Here is a 14678-nt window from a genome sequence, read left to right on the forward strand (position 1 = left end):
TTTGTTATATTTATCCTGTTTACTAACAGTTCAAACTCTCAAATTGAATTATAAACTTCTTTATCTTATGATATATACATTTTAAAGACATGGAATTTATATATATTATATGTAATATGTGTATGTGTGTATATATACATATATACATATATATATACACACACACACATACACACACACACACACACACATATATATATATATATGTATATATATATATATATATATATATATATATATATATATATATATATATATTGAGCTAGTAGGGATTTAATGTTAAATCCAGGAATACATTCCTCATGGAAGAGCTATACTTCTGGAACCAAACATATTTTACATTTATTTTTTAAATGAAGTTTCACCAAAATTCAGGGTTGCCCTCAAAAGGTTAGCCTTTTCCCTCTGTGTCTCAAGTAGCTGAAATTCTAGGTGTATACTAACACATCTGCTTAGAATTATATACATATATAATACTTCTGACATGTGGACAAATACAGTTTATATATCAAATCATTCTAAGAATAGAGCAGGCACAGATTGATACGAGCAAGACGCTCCTTTGGCTGCAAGCATAATCTAACAATGTAGACACTGTCTTGGTTATAGCTTCATTTTTTAACGAACTATACACCATTTGGTAATATGTGCCAGTGTTTCATAGCATTCTGCAATTTTTAAGAAGACTTGTAATGCATCCCTATTGTGTAAGAACATACATTGATTTATTTATAAATGACAATAGAATTTTCAGTTCAAATGTTTTATCCCTGCGCAATTCTACATCTTTAATATCTCAGTGGCATAGTACCATGCTGCTTCTTTCTTACTCATGCTCTATGTCTATGGTGCTATCATTTGCTCCCATGACTGACATAAAGACAGCAACACTGAGTACTATGAGTCTGCATACTAAAAGGAAAAGGCCAGCTTTGTTCACTTTTTCTTAAAGACCCTACCTACATATTAGATAAGCATCTTTGGTTCAGACTTCAAAGACAAACCAGTCAGATGATCACAGAAAACATGTCTGAAAACAGGACCACTGTATCCCACCTTCACCTGGAAGAAATACAAGACCTCACAGTTTTTCTTGGGATGTTAGCAGATAGCATCCTTTCTACTCCTTCTTCCAAGTAATACAGTTAATGGGAGAAAATAATTCTTTTCTCCTGTATACCATATTTTTTCTAAAACATTTGTTCATTTTACTAAGATCATTAACAAAAGATAGCTTCTGATAAACATCCTCCATTTAAATCCATGCTACTTTTTGAACAATATATGAACTATGTATAACAATTTTGCTATCATGTGAAGCTGATTGTAGATTTATGACCAAGGAAACATACAGAAGGGCATTAAAGAACCAATTTTTCAATTAAACATTTGTTAATCTCAGACTCTGAATTTGAAATCTCAGAATGAGGAGGTGCACAGAGTTCAAATCAATGGATTTATGCATTTATACAAACAAGCATGAAATCATTTGTTGTAAAACAATCAATAGTCACATCTCTCCTTGTTATTTTCCTTTACTAAATTCTTAGGCAAAATAGAGCATTGAAATATATAATGTGGCAACAATTTTACCTTGAATGGCTTATATAAATGGTACTAATGAAATGATTTTTCATCTAACTTTACTTTGTAATGTGCTGAAAATGTTTGGGAGCACAGACATAAATAATTCACTCTAGGAATACATTTGTGATGCAGAATTTAAATAAGCCCAGCTATTTCAAGTTGAAGGAATTCACTGGATATGCAGTCTCAGTAATGGGGAAGCACACATTATTATGATTCTTATCTGAATTCATACTAAATATCATATTAACAACTTTTAATGTTATATAGCATCCTGTGGCTTGATTTTTTTCATTTGTAAATTATCAACAAGTCTGGAAAAAATAATGGTGCTTCTTAAACCTACTTTGCATCTATAATGCGAATCATGTTTTAAGTATCGATCTTAGGTAAAAGTCATTAGAAATAGCACAGATAGTGTGAAGGACTATGTTTTGTCGATAGAAAGATGCATCGAATTTCAAGAAGTCATAATATCTTTTTGAAGTGCAAATGTATTGCATAATGATGGTATTAAGCACAGTTATATAATACTTACCGTTTTCTTAAGTGTCAAATTGCCTTGAGCACAAAGAACACTGGCACCACAAGTCAGAGTAGATTAGAAAGCCAGGGCTTAGGGAGAACAAAGTCCAGAAAAGAGCAGATGAAAAGTTATGTTTGACCAAATGTTAGTCTGACATGAGCATGAGGGCTGACAAAACTCTGGGTCAAAAATTTACAGTAAGTTCCAAGTGATTATATGCCATTAAATATGATCCATAAGACAAAGAATATGCATTCATCAGTTGATTTTTGCAATGTGTTTTGTTATATTTTGCACTGTGCTGTATAGAACTTGCAAGGTAACATATTACAAAAATTTACTGTTGAAATGTTACAAACAAGACTGGAATCCAAACAATGAATCAGAATATATGCACAAAACTATCAGTATCATTGCTGAATAATTAGATGAACCATCCTTTTAATGTTTGTGTATATCTGTGATGTTGGGGAGGTGGGAATCGTTGGTGAGATAGTACTGGATTGAATCCAGGGTCTACCCCTTATTGCCAGGCAAGCATTCTAAATGTTTTTGCTTGTTTTTTTTTTTTTTTTTTGAATGTGTCTTGAATGACATCCTTTGCAATTTCCCCCAGCATCTTCAGTAGCTGAGATAGCAAATGTACCCCCACCAAGCCAAGCTAATCAGGACCATTTTTAATCTCAATATCTGCATCTCAAGGCTGGTGAGAGAAGATCAAGATAATAGTAATTGATCAGATCAGACTCTGTCAACTCAACTTCTATTCTCCCAGATCTAATCACTTTACATGTACCAGAAATAGCTTTTCCTGAAACAGATTTGGTCTGTCTGATCTGTGCCAAATAATAATATTAATATGAGGTCAAAGATTTATATGTCAGTTTTTCCTACTAAACTTGATTCTCTGTATTGGCATTGGCCAATATTACAACTCTACCTCATTATTCCTGCCTTTGGCATGATTGCTGACACAGAGCAGACAATCACCATTTATTGATGAGTGAGCAACAAAGGAATACTGAACTAAAATTTTCTTCAATACATAGTATCTTTAAGTTGTTATGGGATAAATGAGTAGATTGTAAAATAAGTATACAAATAAAAGTGGTGGAAAAATATTATAATGGACAATAGATGGATGTTGGAAGGAGTATAGTCAGTAGAATTTTATTTTGTATATTTAGAATTTGCATGTGATTGCTTATTTTCATCATTATTGGCTGAATGTCAAAGATTCCTGAGTATTTTAGGCATTTATTAAATAAACAAATTTGATGTAGAAGATGCCTAAAAATGAAACAGATTTCCAAGTATTCATTAAAAATGCAGCTTTAAACTGTAATCACCCAATATATCACCTTTTCGATTAAAAAATAAATTTTAAAAATATATAAAAATGCACCTTTATATCATACACAAAGGCTATTAAAATCAGTATTAAATATATTAAAATCTTTAAATGTATTGATACATGCTTAGACAAAAAGCAAAAGTTGTTTGTGGAGCACTAGTGGCTCACACCTGTAATCCTAGCTACTCAGGAGGCTGAGATCTGAGGATTGCGGTTCAAAGCCAGCCCAGGCAGGAAAAGTCCATGAGACTCTTTTCTCCAGAAAACCAGAAGTGGCACTGTGGCTCAAGTGGTAGAGTGCTCACCTTGAGCTGAAGAGCTGAGGGACAGCACCCAGGCCCAGAGTTCAAGACTCACAAACAAAACAAAACAAAACAAGAACAATAAATATATATATATATATGTATATGTATATGTACATTTACATATATATATGTATATATATATCCCAAAGTCTGGATTAGAAAAAGCCATTAAAAGCGAAGAGGTTTTATATATTTCCATCAGCTCAATAGCTTTCTTATGGTTAGTGATTTGACCAAAATTAATTAATGAAAGTTTAGATTTGGTGGCAGACATAGGGAGATAAACTATACATTTAGTTGAAAACATAAATGTTGATTATTATAAACATTAAAATAGACACAAGAATAGAATCTTTTTATTCTGTCATTACTTTTAATTCTTAATTTCATTTCAAAAGAGAGAAAACCAATTACTTAAAGTATTGGTATTTAAATTATTCTTTATGAAGCATATTGGTGTATTGTTATTTTAAAAATATGGAAATCTGGGCTGGGAAGGTGGCTTGCCTTATGTGCCTGAGGCCCTGGGTTCAACCCCTCAGCACCACATAAGCAAAAAGAAAAAAAAGCTGGAAGTGGTGTTTTGGCTCAAGTGGTAGAGCACTAGCCTTGAGCTGAAGAGCTGAGGGACAGCGCCCAGGCCCTAAATTCAGGCCCCACGACCAGACCCCCCCCCCAAAAAATATATATATGGAAATTTAAATATTCTTAAAAAATAATTACTTTGTTTGGGTTATATAGAGAACTTCAACATTTTAACATTTCAATTCACATTTTTCTTTGTATTTCTTTTTTTTTCTTTTTTCTTTTCTGTTTATTCTTAAGATCTCATTGTTGGAACTAGATGTATGAATATAACAGGAAAAGGCTAGCTAGTTTGTTGAGATTTTACTATTAGTTTAATTTTCACAATCTGCTTGCTAATGAATTGTGTATGAGTTGATGATAGAAATTTGTAAAATGATGGGAATTCTATAGCAATCAAAGTACCTAGGAGCTCTCATCTATATGTGAATTGCATGTTCTCTCAGTGACATATGATTGAAGGACAAGTTTTGAGGTGAAAAGCTAGAGACAAAAGGAGGAAGAGCAGGTTGCTGTCCTTGAAAATGTTGCCCAGAATTGTACCATATAGCAACTTATCCTTATATTTTGAGGAAGAAGAACAATTTGGAGGAAAGACCGATGTACATGGAAACGGAAAGCCTGTCATGTATTGTGTCAGTGGAAGGATATCAACCCTAACATCAAGTTTTTATAGACTTCCCTGTCACATATTAGTTGTGCAAGTGGCTACAAAAAATAACCTATATTTCCTACACTGAAGTGAGGAGGTAATTCTAAAGTTAGTTTTAATATTCAGATCTGCTCACTAGCCTCCATATTACCTTCATCAACAGTTTTTTAAAAAAATTTAACCAGGAGCTGCTCAGTATGTTCATATTTTCTGTGAGTTCTGTCAAAGAGTCATTCAATTTTCTTTCTCAATAATTCATTCCATTATTTCCTTAATCTTGCAGAATAGACATAATTAATATAACTGGAGTGAAAATATAATTTGTAGAAATAAAGTCTATGAGATTAATTACAATTATGGCTAAGAGTCTAAAATAAATTAAAATAACAGGCTAGTCTTATTTTTGGCTCAAATGTACTAAAGTTCCATATCAAGTAGCATCAATCCAGATACCATCTTCATAGAAAATGGTGACATCAAATAAACTTTTAAAATATTTCTGTAGAAAATAATGAATATGAAATATTGGGAAGGGACAAATAAATCTAATTTCTTCATCTCAGTCCTTTTGATCCATTATAAATTTCACTCATAATTATAATGGAAAAATAAGAAGAATGCTGATAGGTATAAAAAATACAAAAGTATATTTTAGATATGTTAAACAACTTTATAATGAAATCCCTTATTTGTAAAATTAATATCTGATAATAAAAATACATTTAATAATAAACATTAATCACATAACACAATAACCTAAAAGAAAAAACATTGTGGATAGTTTTAAATATGCTATGTTTTTAAGAGTCATAGGGTTGAAACATATAGTCACATGAAATCATGCCATCTCATATATTCTTGTAAGTGACAAGAATTTCATAGATCAAATGGAGAATATACCTTTGCATACCCTCCTGTTTTAGATGATATATTCAAAAAATATTTTATGTATCGTGAATGAATCTGAGCCTTAAAAAAGGAACTATGTCTGGAATGTTTTCAGATTAAAGCTGGTTTTTCTGTCACTCAAATTATTTTGCTTCTTAGGGCACTGCCTTTTTGTTCAGTTTCAGGAAGTTACTGAGTTCCCATTGCCTGAGTTCTTCAATATCCTTTCAGGATGTCACTTCACTGGTTCTGATATACAGCTCTCTGTCTCTCTCTTTCTCTGTGTTATTGGATGTCTCTGTTATCTCTCTGTCTTCTGTCTCTGTCCTTGTTTCTCAATTCCAAATGTTTCCAAAGTAATGATTTTATATTTAAAATTAATTACATAATTTAAGGTCATATTTTATCCTTAAAATACAGAAGTGACAATGGAATTTCAAAGAAAATGAATGGTCCTTCAAGAAATGTAGTGGCGATTTTCAAAGAGAAACTGAGTTTTCTTCCATGGCTCTCACATGCCTTCAGTGAGTTTTCATTTTACAGCCAATTTTAGTTGCTATATACTGCTGCTTCTTGCCTGAAGGCTCCAAACTTAATAGAGTTTCTGATACAGAGTTCACACACACTCTGACTCAGAAGGCCACAGTGAGATGTAGGAAAGGTAGGCAGTCTGGTACCAATATGTTATTCATGTATTTCATGTATTTCTTTTATTTCTAACAAACTGATAACAAGAGACAAAAATTAATGCTTATAAATTCTGTCAAAAAATACAACAATGACAATGACAGAAATCATTATTGGAAATGGTTGTATATTTTCAGATTTGTTAATAAGTTAATAAACAAATAAATAAAATGCATTTACTTCCTTTTGAATATAACTTTATTACTTCCCAAACTAAGAAATTAATCTGTATACTTGAATATCCAAAGAAAAGAAGCTGCTCAGAGTCATTGGTCATTGGTGCAAGGAGAAGGAAAATGGCTACTGGGTTAATCTAAAATTTGTGCTCAATTCCTGGATTTGTCAAACAAGACCCATATGTAATGACTTGAGGAACACAAGTTTGGGGATTATTTAGTTTGATTTTATTGATAAAACATAAATACAAATACCATATGCTGGATATACATGCATTATTATTTGTTTGCAATATCACCTACCATTGGAAATAGGTGCATTTAATTCAAAGACTTGGAATTTTGAAATAAACTCACATTAGAAAAGTACTTTTAGATAGTGTTTGAACTATAAAATATAAACTGTATTTCATAATGTAGATGAACACTTACAAACCTACCAAAAGGTAGGGCTTGTTAAGTGTTTTCCCAAATGGTTTTTTAATGTATTTCATGTTTATAACACACATATGATTTACAACCATTATGTAATCATTATTGTTTTATTTTTTATCTGTTGTCTTTCACACACTGAAAAATTCAGTCCTTTATTTGTTAAAATTTCCATAGTCTGCATGGTATTGTTTGAATCTTATGGTATCTTTTTATTTATTTTTAAGCTCTATAAGCTCTATTTTATTTTTATTTCTTTTTAATTTATCATTTATTAACTTGCTATCCACTCCCAAATGGCTTTGGAAAAGGTTTAAAACTTTATGAAGATTCTGACAGTCACACTGCCATTTATTTTGTGCCTTTCTCTGTTATGATATTTTGCCTTTATTAACTCAAAAATGTAAAATTAAATCTTTTGATACTTGGGAGGCCAGTCTGTAGGGATTGAGGTTAAGCATAGTTTGGGAAAAACAAAACAAAAACAAAAAACAAAACAAACAAACAAAAAAAACACATGAGACTATATCAAAAATAATGTCAAGGAAAAAAACTGAGGATGTGATTAGATTAGTAGAGCAACTTAAGGCTCTGAGTTCAAAGTTCAGTATTGTCATGAAAAATGACATGAATGGACTGAACATTCTGTACACTTCATGGTCATTCAGAGGAACTAACCCAGTAACTTATTTTCTACATGTTATCCTAACAGAGAAAAGCCTTCAAATCATGGTGAAAAAATGCCAGTAATGTCTTGGTTAATACTATATACATACATACATATATATCATACATATATATATATATATATGTATGTATATGAATATATTTCAGATATGTAATGTCTAATTATTTTCAAGTTTTTTGAACTGAAGAGTTTTTCAACTGTTAGCTGCAAGGATAATTTTTTTTCCTTTTTCCTTGATTTTAATGGCTCTTGGTTGAAAATTTTAACTGCTAAAATAGAATTGTGTTAGGAAAACAAACTAAAGTGCAGTTCACTGCGTTTGAAAGAAAACATTTCATGTTTTTTAATGTATTTTTTATTTTTTATTTTTTATTTTTTTCTTGGTCATAGGGCTTAAACTCTGGGTTTGGGTGCTGTCCCTGCGTTCTTCAGCTCAAAGCAAGCACTCTACTGCTTGAGCCATAGCGCCACCTACTGCTTGAGCCATAGCGCCACTTCTGGTTTTCTAGTGGTTTATTGGAGAGGAGTCTCACGGACTTTCCTGTCCGGGTTGGCTTTGAACTGTGATCTTCAGATCTCAGCCTCCTAATTAGCTAGGATTACAGGAGTGAGCCACCAGCACCCAGATACTTCACATTTTTATTGTAATTTATAGTTTCTGTTTTGCTTTCTTAATATCATTTTTAAAAATTTGGTATCTGAAATAGTAACTGCAAGTTAATAGTAAAGGTGTAGTATAATCATTAATGATTTAATCTCTATGATTTTACCCTTCAATATCTATAACTGTATGTATATACACACACATATATGTAGGTATTTAAATATGTACTCAGATATACATATTTGTGTGTATATACAATTAGATGCTTCCAAAAATGAATTAATTTGTTGTTGTTAAACAATAGATCCTGGCTGGCCTCAAAATTCTGTCCACCTGATCCTAGCCTTCTTTATACTATGTGTTGTAGGTATGAACCAGCAGTGATCAGCTAAATTATATCTTTTTCAGTACAATATTGTCTCATAATTTCTTCAATTTTGTCATACTGTATACTGTATTCTTCCAAATGTTATTTTTCATATGTTCTTCCAAATGTTATACTTTCAAAAGTTATTTTTGTACACATTTTCTTTTATATAAAGCTTAGGTTCATTTTTTACATGGGATATTTTTAAAGAGTACCATTTAGGAGGTAAAGCATGAATGTGATTAGAGTATGTTGTGTCCTATTTTAGATATGATCCCAAAACAGACACATGGACCATGGTGGCTCCATTAAGTATGCCCAGAGATGCTGTAGGGGTTTGTCTCCTTGGTGATAGGCTATATGCTGTTGGTGGCTATGATGGACAGACGTACCTTAACACTATGGAGTCCTACGACCCACAAACAAATGAGTGGACACAGGTAAGATTTTCATCAAAATAGATTTTTTTAAGTATAGTATTTTTATTTACTAGTATTGGTGCAAAATGAATAAAAATGAAGTTTTATCTAGTCAAATTACATGAAAACCTGTGGTTGATTTTTTCTTATATCTCCAAGTTTGAGAAACAATCATTAAATTGTGTTTTATGTATTTTTTATGCTTGCAATAATTTAATAAATGATATTTAAAGAAGTATTTATGCGTCAATGGAATTTCTACTTCATTACTAAACATCATGAAACAAAGATGAATGAAATTTTCATCACCCGAAATGCAAAGTAAAAAAAAAAGTGAAGTGTGCTTATTTATATGAAGCACAAAAGTTTGGATAGCTAGTTTCAGGAAAAGTGGCATATAGGAGACTGTCATATCATAGGCAAACTTTTATTTTTTTTGTTTGACTGTGTTTATTTGATCCACTTTTCCCTAGTACCAAGAAATGTTCCTTTTTTAGGGGAATTGATAAAATCTTTAAGTGGTAACCGTCATATCCATAAATTATTATTTTTTTATTTTTATTATATTTTGTTGTCAGTTGTGGGGTTTGAACTCTCGGCCTGATTGCTGTTCCTCAGCTCTTTAGAGCACTCTACCCACTTGAACCATAGCACCACTTCCAATTTTCTGCTGGTTTATTGGAGATAAGAGTCTCTCGGACTTTCCTGCCTGGGCTGGCTTTGAACCACATCCTCAAATCTTAGCTTCCTGAGTAGCTAGGATTACAGGTGTGTGCCACCGGCACCCAACCAAATGAAATAATTTTATACAAGTCCTTTAAAAAAATATAATCAACCAAAAGTTCTAAATATCCTCTCCTAAATAACTTGCTGAGTTATTGACAATTATTTTACCCAGAAAGAATGTATTGACTTATCATGAGATAATCATATGACTTTTTTTTTCTTGAGTCCACACTGCCATAGAGAGTTGTGATGATCTCTAGAATGTAGCAGGATTTGTGTTGGTGTTGGGGTAAAGAAGTGAGGAATCAGAAAGCAGGGTAGTGTACTTTATGTTCACAAATAAAATTAAATTAAATTAAAAAAAAAAAAACTACTTTAAAGTGCTGTGTAGCAACCTAGATTGAGTTGCCATTAGATAAATTCCTTGATTTATATCTTTTTATTCAACTCTTTTTTTTTCCTAATTTTCAAAATTTCCCACAATTTCCACTATTTCTCTTCTCAGTCAGAAAACAATACAAAACAAGATACTTTTCAGATACATAAAGAGTTTCTAAGAATGTACCCTTACTGATTGGAGGACATTACTGGATAAATATATGAATGGAATGATGGAAGATGTAATGACTTGACTTTAGTAATCAAGTTTATATTGTAACTAAGGTTTTGACAAAAAGCTCAAGACTATATAAAATGATTAAAATAAATTTAAAGATAGTTAACATTATAAATGTACACATATTCATAGATTAATTCAACTTTTATGTTTTTTTCTTTCATACGATTGTTTCTAACACATTTAAATAAGTTTTTTATTGTGGAAATATTGTACAGAGGGATTACAGTTGCATGAACAAGGTAATGAGTACATTTCTTATCAAGTGTTCTTGCCTCCTTTGTTTTTTCCCCTACCATCCTTTCCCTCCCACCTCCACAATTAAACTCCCTCTTCTCCCCCCCGCCCACCCCCCCCCCCCCCCCCCCCCCCCCCCCCCCCCCCCGCCTAGATTGTAAAGTTTGCTTTTCAATATAGTGTCTTGTACATCTCATTTTTACAATGGGTCAACCTGTATCCCTATTTAAACATTTTATTTTTCCCTTCCCCTTCCCAAATTATACCACCACAAATATAGTGAAAACAGGGATTATACCATGGGGGAGGAACATACAAAGCAACACAAATCACATGGTACATTATAAATACTTTAGAAGCAATAGCAAGCAAGAAAAAAAAAAAAAAAAAACACTTGCATCCCTATCTTTGGATTCATTTCGCTTAACTTCATCTTATCTGGTCATATGTACATAACTTTTTACTTTTTCTACTTGTCCCAGACATATACTAACTATTGCAAATCAGGGAAACCGTGGGACCTATGTTTCTTTGGACGTGGTTTATTTCACTTAGTGTAATTTTTTCCAAGTCTTTCCATTTCCTAACAAATGAGACAATGTCATTCTTTCTGATGGAGGCATAGAATTTCATTTTATATATATACCTCATCAGTAGATGTATGTCAACTTTAATGATAAGTATTTAACAACGTTTCTTCGTTTAATTTCCAAATATAAACTAAATTTGTTAATAGCTGTGCTGAACTATTTACATTATATTTTGCCTTAAATAGAACTTTTGATTCATTTGAACAGATTGAATTCACTAGAAACATTTGACCTGAGGATAAAAGAAAAGCAGTATGGAGGTTCCTCAAAAGACTTCACATAGAACTCCCCTATGACCCAGCAATCCCACTTTTGGGCATTTACCCTAATGTTTACAAAAAAGACCGCACTAAAGCTACCAGCACAACTATGTTTATTGCAGCATTATTTACCATAGCTAAGATATGGAACCAACCCAGATGCCCCTCAGTAGATGAATGGATCAAGAAAATGTGGTATATATACACAATGGAATTCTATGCCTCCATCAGAAAGGATGACATTTCCCCATTTGTTAGGAAATGGAAAGGCTTGGAAAAAATTATATTAAGTGAAGTAAGCCAAACCCAAAGAAACATAGGTCCCATGGTTTCCCTTATTTGCAATATCTAGTATAGGTATGAGTCAAGCGGAAAAGGTCAGATAATGTGATGTTAGGAAAACGAACCCTTAAATATGTATTTTAATGTTTTTGTTTCTTTCATGCATGTGTTTCTAACGCATTTATAAGATTATTTCTTTGTTGCTTTGTATGTCCCTCCCCCACAGTGTAAACCCCGCTTTCACTATATTTGATGTCAGTATAACTTGTGGAGGAGACGGGGACAAACAAGTCGTTTAAGGATTCAGGTGGACCTGTTGTTGCAACAATGAGAAGTACAAAATGTCATGTCAAAACCAGCTTTACAATGTCGGTGTGGGGGGGGGGGAGGGGGTATGATTGGGTGGAGGGGGAGGGGGGAGGCTGGGAAGGGAGGTGAAGGGTAAACAAAGGAGGAGGCTGCAATGCTTGGTAAGAAATGTATGCATTATCCTGCCCATGTAATTGTAACCCCTCTGTACAGTATGTTCTCAAATAAAATTAAATTAAATTAAAAAAAAAACTACAAGAAAAATAAAGAGAAAGAAATATTAGCAGAGCTAAATTCTATGACATTTCTAAATTTTATATCAGTTGTGAAAGAATATTTTATCCAAAAGAAAGTGAACATAAAAGAAGCAAGGAATGGCTACATTTCAGTGCTGCACTAAAATTTTATACTATATATATTTTCATGTTTTACCTTTCTATCTCCCTTACTATTTCTACAGGGAAACATGGATTAATATCTGCTTGTTTGTTTTTTAAAAAAGTCACAATTCAATCCTGGGTATTTTAGATGTACAATTGTACAAATAAACAAAATAAAAGAAGTTTATGATTATATAAATGATATAGTGTAACATCTTCATTACATATTTATAATAAAGGCCCATTACATTTATCATACCTCTAAAATTGAAATAAAAATAACGTATGGAACAATAATTGGTAAAAGCCTCCTCAAAGACAATTTTCCACATTGTTATTTTATACCTTTTTGGGAATCAATGTCTTATAAACAGCAAAGTAGTATTTAAAATACTTTGTAACAACATTAGCACAATAAACACTAATTTTATGACTCAAATTACTTTGTGTTTTTTTCATATCTCCATTACTTTCCATTTTTAATAGTCTGAAATGACCATCAGCAGATCCACACAAAACCAATTGAACCCATGTGCTGCATCGTTACTGTCACTTAATACCACTTGAGCCTTTAGTAGATAAAATCTATTTGGCATATCCTAAGTCACTGGCCCCTGGAAATGGATAATTATTACAATACATAAGCAATCAAGATGTAAATGTCAAATATATGTGTCCCAGGAAAAGGTCTTAGGCGTGGGAAAAGTGTTCTGTGTTTCCATTGTGAGCAACAAGTAGAGAGTGGTTTCATTTGTGTAGTATACTTTTCAAAATTCCCAATCTTACCCCTCCCCATACATAATAAAATGAAACTCAAGAGGCTGAGCTCTGGATATCACTGTTTGAAGCCAGCCTGGACAGAAAGATCCTTGAGAGCTATACCTGCACTACCACCAAAAAGAAAAAGAAAGAAAGAGAAAGAAAGAAAGAAAGAAAGAAAGAAAGAAAGAAAGAAAGAAAGAAAGAAAGAAAGAAAGAAAGAAAGAAAGAAAGAAAGAAAGAAAGAAAGAAAGAGAAAGAAAGAAAGGAAGGAAGGAAGGGAGAAAAAAAAAGTGCAGCTGTGGATCTGTGGTTGAAGTGTTAGAGCACTTGACGACAAAAAAAAAATTCCAGAGACAGCATCCAGCCCTGAGTTTGAGCTAAGGACAATGAGTCTGTCTCAGGATCAGCATGCACAAACACACACACACACACACACACACACACACACACACACACACACACACACACACAAGTAGATTTTTAATGTAAATCCACATTGAGAAAGACAATCAATAATTTTTTCCTAATTTATGAGATAATTTGTGTGATCCTGAGAATAGTTTGTTCTAAGCTCTTTTATTTCTTTTCAGTTCAAAATTATTTCATGTAATTTCTAGTCTACCCTAATATTCTTAAAAAATGTGTCATAATTTTTTCCAAATCTTTCCATTTCCTAACAAATGGAGTAATGTCATTCTTTCTGATGGAGGCATAGAATTCCATTGTGTATATATATATATATATATATATATATATATATATGTATATATATATATATATATATATATATATACCATATTTTCTCCATCCAGTCATCTACTGAGGGGCATCTGGGTAGGTTCCATATCTTAGCTATGGTAAATAATGCTGCAGTAAACCATATTTAGTATGGTCTTGTTTGTGATCATTTGGGTAAATGCCCAAAAGTGGGATTGCTGGGTCATAGGGCAGCTTTATATGGAGTCTTTTGAGGAACCTCCATACTACTTTCCAAAGTGATTGAACAAGTTTACACTCCCATCATCAATGCCGTAAGGTTCCCTTCTGGCCACATCCCCTCCACCATCTGTTGTTATTAGAGTTCTTGATTATAGCTATTCTAACTGGTGTGAGGTGGTATCTCAACGTTGTTTTGATTTGCATTTCTTTTATAGCTAGGGAGGTTGAGCATTTCTGCGTGTGTCTATTGGTCATCCTTCTTTCCTCTTCAGAGAAGTTTCTTTTTAAGTTTTTGCCCATTTATATA

General features: G+C 32.5%; 1 protein-coding gene across 1 annotated transcript in view; it reads left to right on the top strand.

The window, feature by feature from the left end:
- The window catches only part of Klhl1 (kelch like family member 1), a 251010-nt gene that overhangs the window by 233117 nt on the left and 3215 nt on the right, over window positions 1-14678 (top strand). Inside the window, exon 10 of the mRNA XM_042685460.1 lies at window positions 9120-9291. Within this exon, the coding sequence (XP_042541394.1) occupies window positions 9120-9291 (172 nt within the window). The remainder of the gene's footprint in view (window positions 1-9119; window positions 9292-14678) is intronic.

The sequence above is a fragment of the Dipodomys spectabilis genome, unplaced genomic scaffold (assembly GCF_019054845.1).
Source record: "Dipodomys spectabilis isolate Male_0828 unplaced genomic scaffold, ASM1905484v1 ptg000095l, whole genome shotgun sequence".
In the NCBI taxonomy this organism is placed as follows: Eukaryota; Metazoa; Chordata; class Mammalia; order Rodentia; family Heteromyidae; genus Dipodomys; species Dipodomys spectabilis.